The 19,445-nt window shown below is 44.1% G+C and overlaps 1 protein-coding gene across 1 annotated transcript in view; it reads right to left on the bottom strand.

The window, feature by feature from the left end:
* Nucleotides 1-4,046: 4,046 nt before the first annotated feature.
* mfsd8l2 (major facilitator superfamily domain containing 8-like 2) overlaps nucleotides 4,047-19,445 on the bottom strand; it is a 28,284-nt gene continuing 12,885 nt past the window's right edge. The window contains exons 7-11 of the mRNA XM_061731267.1: nucleotides 16,124-16,197; nucleotides 13,482-13,695; nucleotides 9,541-9,663; nucleotides 9,250-9,380; nucleotides 4,047-4,676 (exon numbers count right to left, since the gene is read on the bottom strand). Of these exons, the coding sequence (XP_061587251.1) occupies nucleotides 4,560-4,676; nucleotides 9,250-9,380; nucleotides 9,541-9,663; nucleotides 13,482-13,695; nucleotides 16,124-16,197 (659 nt within the window). The 3' untranslated portion in view covers nucleotides 4,047-4,559. The remainder of the gene's footprint in view (nucleotides 4,677-9,249; nucleotides 9,381-9,540; nucleotides 9,664-13,481; nucleotides 13,696-16,123; nucleotides 16,198-19,445) is intronic.

Raw genomic sequence — 19,445 nt, 5'->3', positions numbered from 1 at the left:
GAAAGACTTACGTTTCGTCTTGGAAGTAACTGGCAGTCAAGGCTGATTTATGGTTCCGCGTTACACCAACGCAGAGCCTATGGCGTAGGGTACGCGGCGACGCGCACCGTACGTAGGCTACGCCGTTGATTTAACCATATTATTCAGGCTTCACACGTGTCATTTGTTGATGTTTTTTTCCAGGATTCTGATTGGCTAGCATGACTTTATGCTTCTCGTTACACTGCCCCCTGTAGGTTTGGCCGCTCATAGCACCTTAACAGCGTATTCATGCGGGTTCATGTAAACGAGGATATTTTTCAAAACGTAGAGGGGGAAATATCAGTTTTTGTAAATATCCGGCTATGTGTAAACGTGGCCTAAGTTGTGTGAAGGTTTGGGGTAGTGCAGCCGTCTCACAGCAAGAAGGTCCCGGGTTCAATTCCCGCCGGGGACACTGTGGGCGCTGAAGTGCGTGTTAGTTCCCCCATGACTTCAGCTCCCACACCCTGGGTGGGGTTGGAGAAAGGGTCTTTCTGTATGGAGTTTGCATGTTCTCCCCGTGTTCCTTGGGTAGCAATGTGAGCTACCCTCACAAAAACATGCAGCAGTCCTGGGCTCTACTGCCCCCTCTGGCCCTAAAAACCTCGTGTGGCGCCTGGACTTGATGTTCGGACATGAAAATAGTCCGTGCACAGTTTCAGTTGGTTACAGTAAACAGAAAACCCCATCTTGCCGTCCGGGGGCCGGCGCCAGAGCTGGGTAGTAACGAGTTACATTTACTCCGTTACATTTACTTGAGTAAGTTTTGGGAAATGTTGTACTTTTAGGAGTAGTTTTGAATCACTATACTTTTTACTTTTACTTGAGTAGATTTGTGAAGAAGAAACTGTTACTCTTACTCCGCTACATTAGTCTACGTTGAGCTGTTACTTTTCTTTTATCCTTTTTATCCGTGTACGCGTCAATCTCATGACATCACTGGGTGATTCTTTGGGAAAAATGTTTGTTTTTGCATGTTTTGTCACATTTACACAGACTCAAACACACAGAGTTTCTATGAGTTCATGTTTGTTCTAGTTCTGCCTGGTTAAAAAAGAAAAGTACATAGGCTTGAAATTTTGTTCTACTTGTGCTTAATTTATTTTTTTATTCTGTTATTATTTTATTTATTAAAGTACTTGAATTTACTTTAAGATTATTTTAATTTAAGCTATTTTTTATTAATTTTAATTTATTTTATTATTTTATTGATTTAATTCGCCTGAAGATGATTATTTTGTACTTTTGTCTGTTTGAATGGTTGTGTTAAAAAAATAAATCAGATGTTACTCAACAGTTACCCAGTACTTGAGTAGTTTTTTCACCAAGTACTTTTTTACTTTTACTCAAGTAATTATTTGGGTGACTACTTTTTACTTGTACTTGAGTCATATTATTCTGAAGTAACAGTACTTTTACTTGAGTACATTTTTTGGCTACTCCACCCACCTCTGGCCGGCGCAGCACCGGCTTGTTTTTTGGTCCAGTCGGTGCTTTCTGTGCAGAGAACTGGTGCTTAATCTGGGACTAGCGCCGAACTAGACCTGGAACCGCATGTATGGGTTGAGGGTCTCGCCCCGGGTCACGTTACGGGCAGAGGTGTTAAGTAACAAAGCACAAATACTTTGTTACCTTACTTAAGTAGAAATTTTGGTTATCTATACTTCACTGGAGTAATTATTTTTCAGACGACTTTTTACTTTTACTCCTTACATTTTCACGCAATTATCTGTACTTTTTACTCCTTACATTTTAAAAACAGCCTCGTTACTCTATTTCATTTCGGCCTTTAAAAAAAAACTATCCAGTTAAATTGCTCCATCCGGATAGAGTGAATTTGGTTGTGGTTGTTTCAGATGTTCTTGTCCAGTTTTGTTCTTACATCCGTTCCCTCAGATTCCTGCAACTAAACTTGGATGTACATTCCAGTAAAGGTTAGGATAAATGATAACATGCCTCTGAAGTTTGACTTTTTGCACCATTACAATACTTATAGGTAACTAGTCATCATATCTCCTGCTCTTGAAACACATGTTAATGCTCAATAGTACACATATATGCTTCTTTAATATATTTGCATTATTAAGATGTATTCATTTTCAATGGCTTTTGTCCTTAATGGCTTTTTTCCCCCTTACATTACTTTTACTTTTATACTTTAAGTAGTTTTGAAACCAGTACTGAATGAATGAGTAATGAATGGGAATACTTTTGACACCTCTGGTTACGGGGGAGGAGACTGGTCAGTGGGACCTGCAGCACTCCCCACCAATCACCAAACAAGCCATGTTCTTAGAGAAATCCTCCCAGCTCCTGTATCCACACTGCCAAACAGGCATCTGGTCTCCACACTTGTTTTGTTCTCTGAACCAAACAATCTGGTGCTGCTGTTTATCTGAGGTTGCATTTGTCTAAAAGGCCGGTAAGGACCTTATTTGTCCCTTCAGATATAAAACCTCTAAAATGAAGGGGGTGCACTTATTTTCCCCTAAGCGACTACCTTCCCTTGGCATTGCATCATTAAGTATAAAAACGCCCGTAGGGAGGCGAGTGAGGACGTTGTTTGGGTTATTTTGTCGTCTGTTAGAAGAACTAAACACTCAGGTATTGTTTGCGCTCATTAAACTGCTAAAGTGACGGCCCATTGCAGATGTATTTTTCCTGACGGTAACAGACCATTAAAGCTGTCTGCTCCACAACCTGCTCCACCAGAACCGCCGGTCCTGCTCGCCTCTTACGCAACACCATCTCTGGCATCTTCCCTTCCTCTTCATTAAATCCATCTCCATAGTGACAAATGTTGCTCCCAGCGTGAAATGGTTGGGCTGTGTTTATCAGCGGAGTTTCATGAGCGTATACCTCTGGTTTATTCAACACGAGAGCTCGGCGCCGCCGGCTGCTCTTGTTCGTCTCCGTTGGGGGTCACGTGTGGCACGGCTGGCTGCACCGGTCCAGGCAGGCTGCTAGAAGCACAACTGCTTTTTTATCCAACATCTCCTGGCTTATCATGTTAGCATTTGTGGGAATAATGATAAGGATGCAAAAAAAAAAACAGCACCGATCATCATATTCAGGAAATATTAGTTCCCCCTTTTTTCAGAACGACCCCATCTTTGCGGCGCTCCTTTGTTGTGGCTTTAAGCCTTTGGCTAGACGAGACCAAATGAAACCAGAGTTTATTAAAAGGAGTGAATTCATGTTTTCATTTGTTGCAGGAGGGATGTGTTTTTCTCTTAATTTAATGTTTCCTGTGCTGCTTTTACCTCGGATGCTCGTTCAGCCACGAACATTTCAATCAAAAGCAAATCATGCAGCTTTAAATCCAGATTTAAAAAACAAATACTCTCCGTTTTCCTGTTATTTAAAAAAAAAAACAAGACGGGATTAATCACCCACAACAGAGCTGCCGTTCAAAGAGAGGAAATTCAGGCTTGACCCGAATCCGTGCACTCTGTTATCTCCCGTGAAATGTCAAGCACCTGAAAATGCCGATCAGGGGCATGAAAGCACTTGTATATATTATATCCTTGAGTCCTGGAGATTGCATGTTCCACTTCCGGTTAAAAAAAAAAAAAAGGTGTCACATGCAAACTGGAAAGGGCACGAGGCCTTATCTGCAATTATGTGTCCAAACTGCTGGCTTTTGTACAGGAGGGGTGGACAGCGCCTCGGTGCCGCTCACAGCATCCTCCTCCTCCGACCGGCAGATCTGCAGCGAGCAGCACATCCTGCAGGAGAGCACAAGAACAGCTGGCTGCTCCGCTCTGCTCACACCTTGTCGGCTGCTGAATTATGAATACGTGCAATTAAAATTTAAATCTCCCTCGTAGCAACGAAAAAGATTGAGAGGGCATGTTAGCAAGTAACTTTTAAATGTGGTTTTTACCCCAGGAGTGTCGGTGCAGGCTGAAACAGGAACTGACTCAGGTAAAAGAAAAACCGGTTGGTTTCATTACATCCAAGACTTTAATTTAACTTCGCTCAGAGAAAAGTTCCCAGCAACCATCAAGGTTTCAAGCGTTGGACCCTTTTCTTGTGTCAGCCAGCTGAACGTGGAGATGCTGAGATGACGACGGCTCCACATCTGCACTCATTGTGTCAAACTGTTTCACACTCAGGTGGAGCTTTTTCTGTTTTATTAATATTATCATTAGAAGAAAGACAAAATAACAAAATTCTTGCACATGGGTCACACAAACAAATCAGCTTTCTTCTTCTTTTTTCATGAAACACCTGGGAATATAAATAGTTGGGTTTAAAAATAATGCCTTTCATCTTCAATTACGCGCCTGAACGGCCGACCCGAGCACAATGGTGCCCCCTCGTGTGAAATGTAATTAATAGACTCATATAATATTAATCTGCGGCAGGCTTTCCAACACAAACTGATAACAGAAGGACCACAAAGCTCCAGAACACATGCCGTTTTAGCCGTGTTTATTACACTCTCAGATGGGTTTCTCTGCCGTGGATGTGGATGTGGGCCGGTTCTCTCTGGGGGGGAGGGGGCTGCTCGGTCCGCCTGCAGCTCTGCAGCTCTACCCTCCGCCGTCGGAGCTGTGGGTGCCCAGGGTGCCCCCGGTGCCCCGGCCGCTCCGGCCGCTCTGCGCTGCCCTGGGATCCACCAGCCGCTCGTAGGACAGCGCCGTCATCACCTGCAGAAAAGCACTGCATGAAGTGGCTTTATGGCGCTTTTCCACTAGAACCTACTCAGCTCGACTCGACTCGCCTCCACTCGGTTTGGTTCTTTCCCACTAGGGGTCTAACGTGCCGAGTAGATACTTTTCTGTAACTATTCTGCCGAGGTTCTAAGCGGCTGAGTCGGCTGTATCTGACATCATCACACTACAGGCCACCGATTGGTCGGGGGGTTGGAGTCAGACGTCTGAGTCAGGAGGAGGAAATCAGAGAAAGAGCGAGTCTGACAGCTTCTTGTTCATTTTATTCAACAGCAATGGCAGCAAAAGTCTGTTTCATGATCCAACTCTGAGGTGCAGATGTTCATAAACCTGGTGGCTGAGGAGAGAATTAAAAAGGATCTAGACTGGCGATAAGGAACGACCAGATCTACCAGGAGCTCTGTCATTCATAGCTGCTCACGGCCAGAGCCGTATGGGAGATTTACGAGGCCCTGTGCGAAATGGCCAGGGGGGGCCCTCGCACGTGAGCATAGCGAGCGCGCGCAAAATCTTTGGGTTTTTCGGGTTGGATCGGGTGTCTATATGCGCAATTTTAACTCTCCAATTAGCAAAATACTGGATACCTTCCCCTGCCTCATCATCATCTGGGCTTGCCTCGACGCGGGGCCCCGCGGCTGCTTGAGACCCGGGCGGATCGGTGATTTTTGTAACAAATTTATCAAACGAGCCTTTCAGAGAGGCATTAAACTCTTCCATTTTCTTTAGTTTTTTTCTTTTTTCATCCCCTGATTGAAATTTCCTGAATCTGTCTCATTCTTTCGACATTGTGTGACAGTTTGTTCCAACTCCACCGTCTGGATCAGAGCAGCTTGTGTCTGCGCTTGGTCTGATCAGTTGTATTGAACAACAGACACGCGCATCATTGCACATATATTTATTGATATGCACAGACTAGTACACATTTAGGTCTGTAATGGAATGTGACTGTTGATATTTATAAGGGAAAAAACGAAAAAAATGTTGAAAAAAAAAACAGCCCATAGCGCGAGGCCCCGTGCGATCGCACTGCTCGCGGCTCCCAGCTGACTTTTCAGCATCACCCAGAAAAAAAATCGCCGCTTGAAGCTTCTCTCACTCTCATTTTTTAACTTGATATGGAACACAAGCCACAGACCCAGCAGCACATCTATCATCTCCTCCAGGTTCTACATCTTTAGTGTTGTTGTCTTCTCCGTTTAGATCACACAATCAAATACGTCACAGCAGCTTCACTCCAACCTCCTACTTCTCATCTGGGTGCTGAATTTTTATGGAAAAAAAAAGGCCGAGTTGAGTCGAGCTGAGATGAGTAGAGCCGAGTAGGTGCTAGTGGAAAAGTGCCATTAGAGGACAGAGAGGGTCCCGTGACCAGAAGCAGAGGGCGGGGCATCGCAGACATGCTGAGTTGAGGGAATCCAGCGCGAGAATGCCCTGCAGCTACTGCTCTAGCTCAGCTGCTTTCCACGCAGACACGGTGCATATTAACCACTGAGTTTTGTTCACTGGTGGAAAAATAACTGCTGAAGGTGCAGCAGGATGCAGACATGCCCCGCGGAATAAAAGCACACCAGGAAAATATGGCGGCTGCAGTTTTTCGAGCACTTCTGCAGGCCGAAAAGCAAAAAACTGCAAGAGTCTCACTCCAGAACCGGCGTTTAGTTTGACCCTTCTGGGCTGCCGTTGTCATACAGAGGTGCAGTACGGCAGAGCCACGAGGAAGGGCGGCCTTCACAGACCTCAGCATCTGAATGTACACTACGTTTTCATTAGGCCTGTGTTGAAAAAATCGATTTCCCAATTCTAAATCAATTCTCATATTAATTTCTAAAAATCGTTTCATATGTCTAAAGATCGATTATTTTTTTTCTTTTTTGGGTTTTTTTTTTCTTTTTTTTTTTTTATTTATGTTTTTTTTTCATCATTACATTACAACTTTTGGTTATTTTTTTGTTTATCCCCAAAAAAGGAATGTTTTGTTGGACACGAGAATAACTGGTGCCATGTTTTTGCCTTTAAATATGTTTAAAGGTATGAAAACATTAAAGTGTTAGGTTATAATTGCATAAATTGTCTATATTTCATTACTTTATATACTGTCATGGGGTTACATTTGCAAAAAATGCTAAAAACCAAATGCTCAAAAACTAAAAACCAAAATAGATCGAAAATGGAACAAATAAAAACGGAATGTGGGAAAAAATAAAACCGATTTCATCCGTCTCTGTTTCCTCCCTGGATCTGTTTGGTAATTATCACCCACATGATGTTTCTGAAAGCAGTTCTATCAGCATTCTGGGAGCTGATTGGTCCTTACAGCATCATTAGCTGCAATACTTGCTGTTTAATCTCAATTTAATACTAGTAGTAATATTTTGCATAACTACAGTCATATAATTAATGCAACAGCTGAAAAAACTGTTTTAATAACACTAACCCAAATCAATATCGGAATCGAATCGGATCAAATCTTGATAATCGATTCTGAATCTTAAGAATCGGAATCGAATCGATTCTTGATATTTGAATGGATCCCCAGCCCTAGTTTTCATGCACTTGAATACAAGTAAAAACAGTTATCTTATCAACATCAGACAGTTATTTGAGCTAATTTGCTGTCTTGACACAAATTTCCTAAAATATGAAGCTCTCAAATGATCTTACAATTAAACCATTTATCATCATGTCCACACGCTCCCAATTGAACACATCGATCACACCGGCGTTGCAGGAGGGAGCGCTGGCGTTGCAGCACTCTGGGAACACTTCAGTTTCAACGTGAGCATGCAGGTTCAGGACTTTTAATGACCAACGCAGCCCACGGTCGGAGGTCGGAGGAGTAATGAGGGAATGTAACACAGGATTCCCCCCTGGGAAGCTCAACTTTGTGAAGCTATACTGGCTGTATACTAATTTTGCATCCAATTAAACCTTTTTTTTTAAGTATTATATTTCAGCAGAGCTTAAGCAAAGTAGTGGGGGAGGTCTGAGCAGGCAGGTGGAGCTGACAGGTTGGTGCGTGGGGACCTGCGTGCGTGGAATCAAGCACATTCAATTATTAAGCAAATTCAAAACCACTGCCAAAGACACAAGTGGTGCATATCAAAATAAAATAATAAAATGAAGGCTGCACAAGTATGAAAAAAAAACAACCTTCACCTTCATCACATTGAGGATCAGGTGGGGGATGAGCTTAGACACGTGTCCATCACGGGACCGTAAGGAGATAAAGGGGCAAGGAGCCATGCATGTTCTCCGTCACTCCTACAGAACATTTAAAATCACCAATAATCTATTTTGCATGATTTGGGATGGTGGGAGGAAGACGGAGGGTTGCAGCCGGTTGCAGCACACGCCGCGGCTCGTGGACCGCAGACGTGTTGCATCAACGTGGACAGAAAATGCAGAGCCAGGCAAAATCACAGTCTGGTTAAAAAGTGGCACAGTGTAAATAAATCATATGTAGCGATTTATGAAACCGCTGTGAAATGTAGCGGGTTTTACTGGGAGGATGGAGACTGGCTCCTCGTGGCCCTCGGGAGTAGCTGTTAACCGGCTACGACTGCTGCTGCAGGTAAAACACCGGCAGGAGCAGGAATCAGGGGTGAAACCCTGGTGTAAGGAAGAACCACATGCTTCTCTATTGTCTGGATGACTGTCATCAGAGAAGAGAAGCAGGTTCAGTGAGAGGCTGCTGCAGGACCAATAGACTGAGGAACTCCTTCATCCCCCGTGTCTTCAAACTGTTCAACTCCTCACTGGAGGAGGGCTAAGAAGAACTGAAGAACTGAAGGACAGAGGGACTGTGGGGGGGTCAGTCAGTCAGTCCGACCAACAACAAACCGGACTGTGCAATAACTGTGCAATATTACATAACACTTATTTATTTATCATCCACATAATTCTATTTATGGCAGTGCACTTTTTATTTTTATTTTTATCTTTATTTTAAATTTTTTATCTTTTTATCTGTATATTACGGAAGAGTATAAGGGCCAGGCAGGAGAAAAAGAAAAATAATATTTTAGAGGAAAATTATTTTTTTTTCATTATGCACTTCGAGAAAAAAGTCAAAATGTTGAGAGAAAAGTCAAAATTTTGTGAATAAAGTTGAAATGTTGAGAAAAAAGACGAAATTTCGACTTTATTCACGAAATTTCGACTTTATTATTGAAATTGTATTCCAACATTATTCTCGACATTTCGACTTTTTTCACGACATTTCGACTTTTTTGTGCAGAATTAAAAAAAATCTTTCCCTCAAATATTTTTTCTCCTGCATGGCTACTCTTCTGTAGTATATGGGTGTTTGGTTTTTGGGTTGTTTGATTTGTAAATGAGAGTGCTGTGTGAGTTAGATGGAGATGTAAATTTCCCTGGGGAAATTCCAAAGACGGCGCCATCACCCGCGGACGAGACGGGGCTAAATGTACGGTTTTAAGAACTTCAGCTGGAGTAAACTGGACTGCCATGCAGTGCTCATGTCTGCATGTGAAAATGAACTGGGGTTGCTGGCGTGTTGACAGTCTGATGCTGGACTACCGGTACTTACCGTGATCATCAGGAGGAGACCCAGCATCATGCCCAGTATCAGGTACAGGTTATTGGTCAGGCCTCCGGCCCACAAGGGACCCAGGATGGTGGCCAGGCCTCCGACGGAGCGTCTCACACCTTGGCTGAACCCTTTTGGTGAAACAACAAGAAATGATTAAAGGTTGCCGGTTTCACCTGCTGAAAGCTCAATATTGGTAATTGTCCTTCTCCGCGTGGCGTGTGCTGTGCAGCCATCTGCCGCTTTAATGTGCGGAGCTACGCCAACGGAGCCGATGTAAAAGGACCCAACCTTGTGTTTTCTCTGCGGTGACTTTGGAGAAGAGAGAGACCTGAGACACGGCCACGAAGGGAAGCCCCAGCAGCTGCAGGAACACGCCTATGATGAAAGCCGACAGCTCCCATCCATAACCACCTGGCAGAGACGGGAAATATGCATTTAGGATAGCTCCACGGCCCCCAAATGTACTTACTGCAATCTAATCTGGAGCGATCTTACTTCAACCCTCTCATACCTACTGTACGTCTGCAGGGCCAGCAAAATTAACCGCTTTCCTGCTTTCCTTTTCCATAAAATGTGATCTTCATCTGACTAATAACGACAAACCCAATGTGCTTTAGCTGATAAGGCACAACGGTTATGATTTCTTGTTTCCATAAAACAGTCGTGGTAGTGGAGGAAAAGGGAAGCGAGCAGAGAGAGCAGCTACGCCAGCGACAGCTGGTTGGAGTTATTAGTCTGCACACCAGGAGTTTAATTGAGACGTTCACACACGTTTAGTTTGCTGTTTATAAGAACATAAGAGGCATCTGAGAACATGAGTTTTTGGAGAGATTTATCAAGTCGTCTCAGTGTTTCGCTCTTCCATCAGTCCACAAGCTGAGAGTGGAGACGGTTTAGTGCTGTGGTCACACGAGATGACTCCTCCGCCGTGAGGCAAAGAGAAACCCAGCGAGCAGCAGCTAAAACGCTGGAGGATATCACGTCTGTTCCTGAGTCACCACTGAGCAGGTGTCCATGACGCTGCAGCATAGAGGCCACGGTGAACAGCCCTGAGGTTTGCCTAACAACACCCCGGCCATCCATGTTGCAGCATCCTTTGCCGGACACCGGAACCTGCAGTGTGGGAGTGAGGGGGGCAGGGTAACGGCCCCTTTTGGGCGGGGGAGAATGTTCGTCCCTCAAGACTCCTCTCCCTGGCCCTGCCCCTTCTCAACCTTTCCCCGACCCTGCACCCCAACCTGGGACTTGATGATTGGGCCGGAGCTTCGGGAGCTGCGTGCTGGCCTGCGGTCCCCACCCCTGGTCATCCCGTTGCTGGCCCCCCCTTCTCCTCCCTTTTCTCTCTTTTGTCCTGCAGGTGGCCGTGGGTGGCTTGTAGCTTGCATTACGGAGCACAAGTCTTTTCCTGACCCTGCACCCCAACCTGGGACTTGCTGATTGGGCCGGAGCTTCGGGAGCTGTGTGCTGGCCTGCGGTCCCCACCCCCGGTCATCCCGTTGCTGCTTCCACCTGCCTGCTGTGCTGTTGCCGTCCCTGACCCACCAGTCTGGCCCTCGGCAGGAGGGTCCCCCCTGATGAGCCTGGTCCTGCTCAAGGTTTCTTCCCTCCTAAAGGGGAGTTTTTCCTTGCCACTGTTTGGCTTAAGGTTTTTCTCCCACTAGGGGAGTTTTTACCTGCCATTGTTTATGTAATAACTGCTCGGGGGTCATGTTCTGGGTATGGGTCTCTGTAAAGCGTCTAGAGACAACTCTGTTGTATTAGACGCTATATAAATAAAATTGAATTGAATTGAATTGAATCCTCAAAGCTACCGGGACATCAAAACACCCCAAGTCTGATCAGCATCGTAATGAGGGCTTGCTTCAACCCCCGGGGCCTGGACCAGCTGCTGTCATCAAGGGTAAAAACGATTACCACAGGAACTGACCTGTCCTTCAGGATGACGCGGGTCCAACACGGGGGGTGCAGCCGCTCAATGACCCCAAACCTAGAAGTAAATCCATCAGCGGATGTATCCACATTAATGGCGCTTTTCCACTAGTACCTACTCAGCCCCACTCGACTCGACTCAACTCGCCTCGGTTTTGCGCTTTCCCACTAGAGGTCTAACATGCTGAGTAGATACTTTTCTGTATCTATTCTGCCGAGGTTCTAAGCGGTTGAGTCGGCTGTATCTGACGTCATCACACTACAGACCACCGATTGGTCGGGGGGTTGGAGTCAGACATCTGAAGCTTGAGTTATGGTTCTGCGTCAAAATGACGCCGTGCCTACGGCATGTGGTACGCGTTGACGCAGACCACAACGCCGTCACTGACGCCGTCACTGACGTGCACCTCCCGAAAATTGTAACTACGCGTGGAGGCGACGCAGACCACACACAGACGGAGAGAGCTGTGATTGGTTCGCTTGGAAGCAACGCATTTCCGGTTTCCGGCTTAAAGCAGTCGTGAACTTTCAGCGCTCTTTTCTTCGTGTATGCGTGATTTTTTTTTGTTTTGGTTTTTTGCACAATAGTTGTCCTTATCTCTTTGATTCACTGTGACCGGAAAAAGTAGGATAAACCATTCAGGAAAAGATCGCTAACTAGCGGTCACGGAGGGTACTGCACCGCGACGAAATGGAGTGACGGAGAAGTCCGAAGGGTTCACGACGGCGTCACGGTGACGCCGTGTGCTCTGCGTTGGTTTGACGCAGAACCATAATTCAGCCTTAAGTCAGGAGGAGGAAATCAGCAAAAGAGCAACTGGTGGCTTCTTGTTCATTTTATTCAACATGCAATGGCAGACAGAGGTCTGTTTCATGATCCAACTCTGAGGTGCAGATGTTCATAAACCTGGTGCTGAGGAGAGAATTAAAAAGGGATGTAGACGGAGATAAGGAACGACCAGATCTACCAGGAGCTCTGTCTCTTCATAGCTGCTCACGGCTCCAGCTGACTTTTCAGCAGCGCAGAGACAAAGAAACAAACAAAAAAGCGTTGCCGCTTGAAGCTTCTCTCAATCTCATTTTTTAACTTGATATTGAACACAAGCCACAGATCCAGCAGCACATCTATCATCTCCTCCAGGTTCTACATCTTTAGTGTTGTTGTCTTCTCCGTTTAGATACACAATCAAATACGTCACAGCAGCTTCACTCCAACCTCCTACTTCTGATCTGGGTATCAGAGTAAAAGAAACGAGGGCGAGTCTAGTCGGGCTGAGTAGGTACTAGTGTAAAAGCGGCATAAGAGAATCTGTGTTCTGGGGTTTCCCGGTCGGGGCTCAGACCTCGAGGCCCATAGAGACGCTGCAGCAGGACTTCAGGAGGACGTCCTCATGCCAGACATCCACCAGTGAGCTGAGACGGTTCTGGGAGGGGGACTAGCTGTGCAGGCCTGCAGGGTTCACTTACTTTCCCATCCAGCACCGTGAATGTTTAGCAGGTTGATTCAGTAAGGACAGAAGAAGCTTTCAGCGAGTCGTTGTGACTTCAAACTGAAGATCAGACCACATTTGATGTCAGTTGTTGAATAAAAACCCTTCAATTTGCAGGCTCTTTCCCGCCTGTGCAGTTGGGAGATTCGTGTTTCGATCTAAATTGGAGCATTTTGATGCTTTTTACTGAGGATTTGAGGAGAGTGACAGATCATTCCCCCAAGTTTCCCCACACAAACGGGCTGGCAAGGCCCCGCACGCGGCTCTGCGTGGAGGCAGAGCCCGCCGCCAAGCTGGCCGCCGCTCCTGGTTCTGTTCTCTGCTGCTCGGCATCCTGCGCATGTTTGTGTGCATGTGTGCCCACACAAAACGCTGCCTGCTCCCCTGCAAGATGAAAGTCTGTAATCTTATGATGAAAGAGCGGCTCCTGCCAACCGAGCATCTCGGCGGCCAAAGAAAAGAAATCATTTTTCTTCACATTTGTTTAAGTGTGACTGCGACAAATAGGGAACAAATGCAGACTACTCTTTAAGAAATAGCGCTTTTCCATAATCGGATTACTGTAATCCTTTTATACGTGCTCGGGCACCTGTCACTTGTAATCAGAGTGATAAATGTAATGATCTACAGCAGGCGCAGAGCGACGTGGATGTGGAGGATGCAGGCTGTGCCGGTGACGGTCTCGGAGCCTGGATGAGCTCATCTCCAGTCCTGTAACCTCCACCCTGCTCCACCCCGGCATCGTCACACAGAGAGCCTGGCTCCCACACTGACGGAGGTTTTGGTGTGTGTTCGGCGGCGGGTTAGCACCTCGGGGGTCGCAGAGGAAGATCAGGCACCAGATGCAGGCGACGCAGCAGATGAGCAGGCCCACGGCCAGCACCACGCGGTCCGCCACCCTCCGGCTCAGCCAGCGCACGAAGAAGAAGCCCATGATGACCTCCACCCCGCACAGGCTGTACATCAGGCTGTTGCCCAGCTCCCCGAAGCTGAAGTAGCGCTGCGTCAGAGGCGTCACCATCGTCTGGCAGGGCCGGACAGAGCAGGGGCAAATGTTATTATCACACAGAGAGAACGCATATAGAAGTCAGTATATATATATATATATATATATATATATATATATATATATATATATATATATACGGGTAACTCATGATTCAATACTGTGGTGATTTGTGGCCCACGATAACGATAATATCACGATATCTACGATATTCGATATATTGTAAGAAATGTCATCAAAGATATATCACGATATATGTGACTAAAAAATTAAAAATACCCATAAAAAGGAAACCGTCTGTAGTTATGCATTTATTCAATGCCAAAACTTCCTACAATTTACAAAGAACGTGCATTTGTATATTTGCCTCACTGCCTGCTAGGCTTGTAAATGTAAACACTGGACAGCTGGACAAATTAAAGTCATGAACATTAATAACATGTTTTATATAAACCAGGACAGTGCACTGCTTTGTTTCTAATACTGAAAAGTCAGTAAGCAACTTAATTTTGCACAGTACCTCACTGCCTCCTAGTCTAGTAAATGTAAACAATGAACAGCTGGACACATTAAAGTGCATGAACAATAGTGCGGTGACAACCGCGTAAATCCATTATGTGTTGTAATAAAATATCGATATTTGCCGTCAGTTTATCGATTATTTATTGCGACAGAGAGTGCAACAATATATTGCAATATCGATTTTTTTCCCCACCACTTATATATGTATATATATATATATATATATATATATATATATATATATATATATATATATATATATATATATATATATATATATATATATATATATATATATATATATATATATATATATATATATATATATATACTGTTTATGGCAAGAATTCATGGTGCGGGACCAGGACATTAAAAATATGGACACAAAAAATATGGACACTGAAAGAACTGAATATTTACTGAACATTTATACATTTTTTTTTTTGCTTTCTTGTCTTGTTTTTATATTATGAGAATAAAGTCATAATGCTGCGAGAATAAAGTTGTAATTTATTCAATTCAATTCAATTCAATTTTATTTATATAGCGTCTAATACAACAGAGTTGTCTCTAGACGCTTTACAGAGACCCATACCCAGAACATGACCCCCGAGCAGTTATTACATAAACAATGGCAGGTAAAAACTCCCCTAGTGGGAGAAAAACCTTAAGCCAAACAGTGGCAAGAAAAACTCCCCTTTAGGAGGGAAGAAACCTGGACCAGGACCTGGATCATAAGGATTTATGAGAACTCTAACAGGAAGAACACGTATGTCTTTTGTAGAAGAGGAGCTGTCTGGTATAGAAATAGTATAGTATAGTATAGTATAGGAGAGTATAGTATAGTATAGTATAGGAGAGTATAGTATAGTATAGTATAGGAGAGTATAGTATAGTATAGTATAGTATAGTATAGTATAGTATAGTATAGTATAGTATAGTATAGGAGAGTATAGTATAGTATAGTATAGTAGTGGTGACTGCAAGGCTAGCGGTGGTTCCATCTGCTGCCATTCAAAGAGGTTTTGTTGTTTCTCAGGAAACAATGAAGAAGTCTGTGTGGTTCCTTCTTCAAAATAGACGCAGTCGTTTGCACAATCGTTTTAAAGTCCTTATACTGATAATAATTCGATGTGCCAAAAGATTAAGTATTTCCTTATTTGTGAAACCGATACCAAAATATAACTTCACAAGATGCTCAGTATTCCTCATTTTAACACAGGGAGAAGAAGCTCTTCCTGTTAGAGTTCTCATAAATTACCACTTTATTCTCGTAATATTATGACTTTATTCTCGTAATATTACGACTTTATTCTCGTAATATTACAACTTTATTCTCGTTATATTACGACTTTATTCTCGCAACATTATGACTTTATTCTCGTAATTTTACGACTTTATTCTCATAATATTACGACTTTATTCTCGCAACATTATGACTTTATTCTCGTAATTTTACAACTTTATTCTCATAGTATTATTACTTTATTCTTGTCATTTCCATTTTTTTTTTGTCTTAATTGGCCCTAATACTCCATAATACTACAGGGTGGGTGGGGGGGACGGGTGAATTAAAGGTTTTTGCTATACAAGTGCGTGCATAATTGTTCGATTTAATTGTATGCATCAACAAAATAATAAAAAACAGTTGATCACAAAAAGAAAAGACAGAGAGAAGGCAACAGCCACCGCCCAGACCTGCAGGTTCATGACAGAGGACGATGCCCTTCATCTTTAATGAGAACTTGCTGCTTCAGTTTTTACTTCAAGCACATTTTTGTTTCCCTTTTTTTTCTCAAAGCGCCAGCCAGGCTTCCCAGGCAAGAATCAGATGGTGTGAACTCAACCTTGAGTGAAATTTAGTGGCACTGAGCGAGGCGCTTGGAAGCGCTGCCTGACGGATGTCAGCGGTAGCTGCTCTCACCTCCAGCGCCGTCTGATTGAAGAGGGTGATGAACTGGGCCGTGAGGACAACAACCACCTCCTCTCTCAGGAACTCTGGTGGGAGAAAGAGAGAGAGATATATACTGCAAAACCAGAATAATCAAAGAGAAAATCATGAGAAGAGTTGGGCTGGAACCTGAGAGCTTTGATCCGCACGTCGGGTTGAGATAGAGAAATTTAATGGGAGAAAAAAAAAAGAAGTGGACGGTCTGAGACGTCTCTCGACTGAAGGAGGCAGACATGATGAAATCCTTGCTGATGGGTCGTGCTGATCCCCAGCTCGCTTTTTTTCCCCCCTTAAGATAAGAGTCCGCTCTAATTTAGCTTCATGTGAAAAATATAACAACACGAGGGGAGAACAGACTTGAATAAACTCTGAGTCTTAACTTTTTCTGGAACAGGGAAAAAAAAAGAAAACCCTTCCTTCTGGACGGAGGGAGGGATGAGACAAGCTGGACGTGCAGCTAAATTTGGGACGGCGGTCCCAGATGGTGGGATGAAGAGCTTGAGAGGCCGGCGCGGTTCACTTCCCTCTTTGTTGTGTTCACTTCTACTTACAGCCTCCAATCAGAGCGTGTTGGGGCGAAGGGAGAAATGAAAAAGGAAGATGCACTTTGTTCATTCACTTTGACATTTACTTAAATGCAGCCGGTATAAACCCCGACACACTTCACACAGACGAGGCGGCGAACACTGCGAGGCGTTCCTGCGATGAAACATCTCTCAATGAGAGGAGGAGCAGCAGAGTGCTGCCAGAGGTGTCAAGTAACGAAGTACAAATACTTCGTTACCTTACTTAAGTAGAAATTTTGGTTATCTATACTTCACTGGAGTCATTATTTTTCAGACGACTTTTTACTTTTACTCCTTACATTTTCATGCAATTATCTGTACTTTTTACTCCTTACATTTTAAAAACAGCCTCGTTACTCTATTTCATTTCGGCCTTTAAAAAAAAACTATCCAGTTAAAGGAGCATGAGGCTCCTTTTAAGAAATGAGACTCTCTAGCGCCACCCTTCACCACGACGGCCGTTGGGGGTACTGCAGCCAACAGTGAAGCCAGTGTCGGTGCTTTTTTTTCCCACCTGCTTTTTTTTCCCGGCTCCCCGTACGTGATGACGTTTCGTCTTGTGATTGGCTTTTGACCGTACGTGATGACGTTCCGTCTTGTGAAAACTGATAAATGTAATAAAGCAAATCGATAATTTAAAATGTCTATTAAGATCAAAATATTTAACTGCTTACTGCTATGCAGCAAGCACACGATTGTTTCCCCTATACTGTATATAGTAGGCTATTATTGTTCTCAGCTCACTGATGAATCTCCAATTGTCTAATGAAAATAGTCCCTAATAAATATTTTAACTCTAATATTTTTTTTAGCCTATGTCAGTAAGATCACTGATAATTCTGATAATTCCTTATATATGTTTCTTTTCCCTTTTATCTCCACTATGATCTGCTGCTTCTGACTAAAATACCATCGCGAGGAAAAAATGCACACTTCCGGGGAAAATATTGCAGCCCGATACAATCTGGTACCCACACCGGCACGGGAGAACGGGGAGAACGTGCATGCAGCGTCATGTGACGTCACATCCACAGCCCAGCGCGGGAAATTTGGGACCAAATTGCAGCACATTTTGCAGCACACAGCCTGTTCAAGGCAAATGAGAGATACACTGGAGGAATCATTCTTTTGGGTTTGGAACACTTCATCTGACATTATTACTAGAAAACTTAAAATGTATACGGATTTTTTTCATAAATCTTGCCACAATCCGGCCTCAAGCTCCTTTAAATTGCTCCATCTGGATAGAGTGAATTTGGTTGTGGTTGTTTCAGATGTTCTTGTCCAGTTTTGTTCTTACATCCATTGCCCTCAGATTCCTGCAACTAAACTTGGATGTACATTCCAATAAAGCAGTGTTTCCCAACCCTGGTCCTCGAGGCCCACAGTCCTGCATGTTTTAGATGTTTCCCTTCTTCAGCACACCGTGATACAAGTGGCTGTGTCATCAACACAATTGTGCAGACCTTGATGACAAGCTAATTAGGACCATTAATTAGAATCAGGTGTGATGATGAAGGGAAACATCTAAAACATGCAGGACAGTGGGCCTTGAGGACCAGGGTTGGGAAACACTGCAATAAAGGTTAGGATAAATGATAACGTGCCTCTGAAGTTTGACTTTTTGCACCATTACAATACTTATAGGCAACTAGTCATCATATCTCCTGCTCTCTGAAACACATCTTAAAGGACCATGAGGCAGGATTGAGGCAGGATTTATGAAAAAAATTCGTATACATTTTAAGTTTTCTAGTAATAATGTCAGATGAAGCGTCCCAAACCCAAAAGAGTGAGCCCTCTAGTGTATCTCTCCGTTTCCTTGAACAGGCTGTGTGCTGCAAAATGTGCTGCAATTGTGGGGCCGAATTTCCCGCGCTGTCCTGCGGATGTGACGTCACATGACGCTGCATGTGCGTTCTCCCCGTTCTCCCGTGCCGGCTTCACTGTTGGCTGCAGTACCCCCAACGGCCGTCGTGGCGAAGGGTGGTGCTAGAGAGTCTCATTTCTTAAAAGGAGCCTCAAGCTCCATTAATGCTCAATAGTACACATATATGGTTCTTTAATATATTTGCATTATACTAAGATGCATTCATTTTCAATGGCTTTTGTTCCTCATGGCTTTTTTCCCCCTTACATTACTTTTACACTTTCTTGAGTAAAAAACTTGAGTTGATACTTCAACTTCTACAGGAGTATTTTTAAACTGTAGTATCTATACTTCTACCTGAGTAATGAATGTGAATACTTTTGACACCTCTGAGTGCTGCAGATGTGAAGCGCCTGATAGGATGCAGGAGGTGAGCAGCTCACAAACCAGGTGGAGTAGCTGGACTGCACCAGGTAGAGCGGTGAGCACGCATAACAGGCTGCTCACCTGTCTAAAATAGTTTTTCTCATCAATTTGATGTAATTTGCTCACATCCATCTGTTTTCTGGATTTCCGGCCTGCATCACATCCCAGACAAAAGTGTGTGTGCGGGGGAAATGGTGATGTTATTTTAGATAATAAGTGAGTCTTTGAGGAGCAAATGGAGGTGCGGAGGCGGAGGATCGCTGCCTTATCTACAAATGCAGGAGAAAACCATGTTCTTGGGAAGAACGCCGGGGAGGGGTTGCAGCACGTTTGTCCTTCTTGAGTGCCTGTCCTCATTAAACCTGGCCTTCGTTCGGTTCTCAGGAGGACCTGGCTCGGGGGCCACGTTCTGGGTCTCTGAGGGAGCACCTAG

The sequence above is a fragment of the Cololabis saira genome, chromosome 10 (genome assembly GCF_033807715.1).
Source record: "Cololabis saira isolate AMF1-May2022 chromosome 10, fColSai1.1, whole genome shotgun sequence".
NCBI lineage: Eukaryota > Metazoa > Chordata > Actinopteri > Beloniformes > Belonidae > Cololabis > Cololabis saira.
The sequence above is the reverse complement of the archived record's forward strand: the minus strand, read 5'-3'. Positions and strand labels throughout refer to the sequence as shown.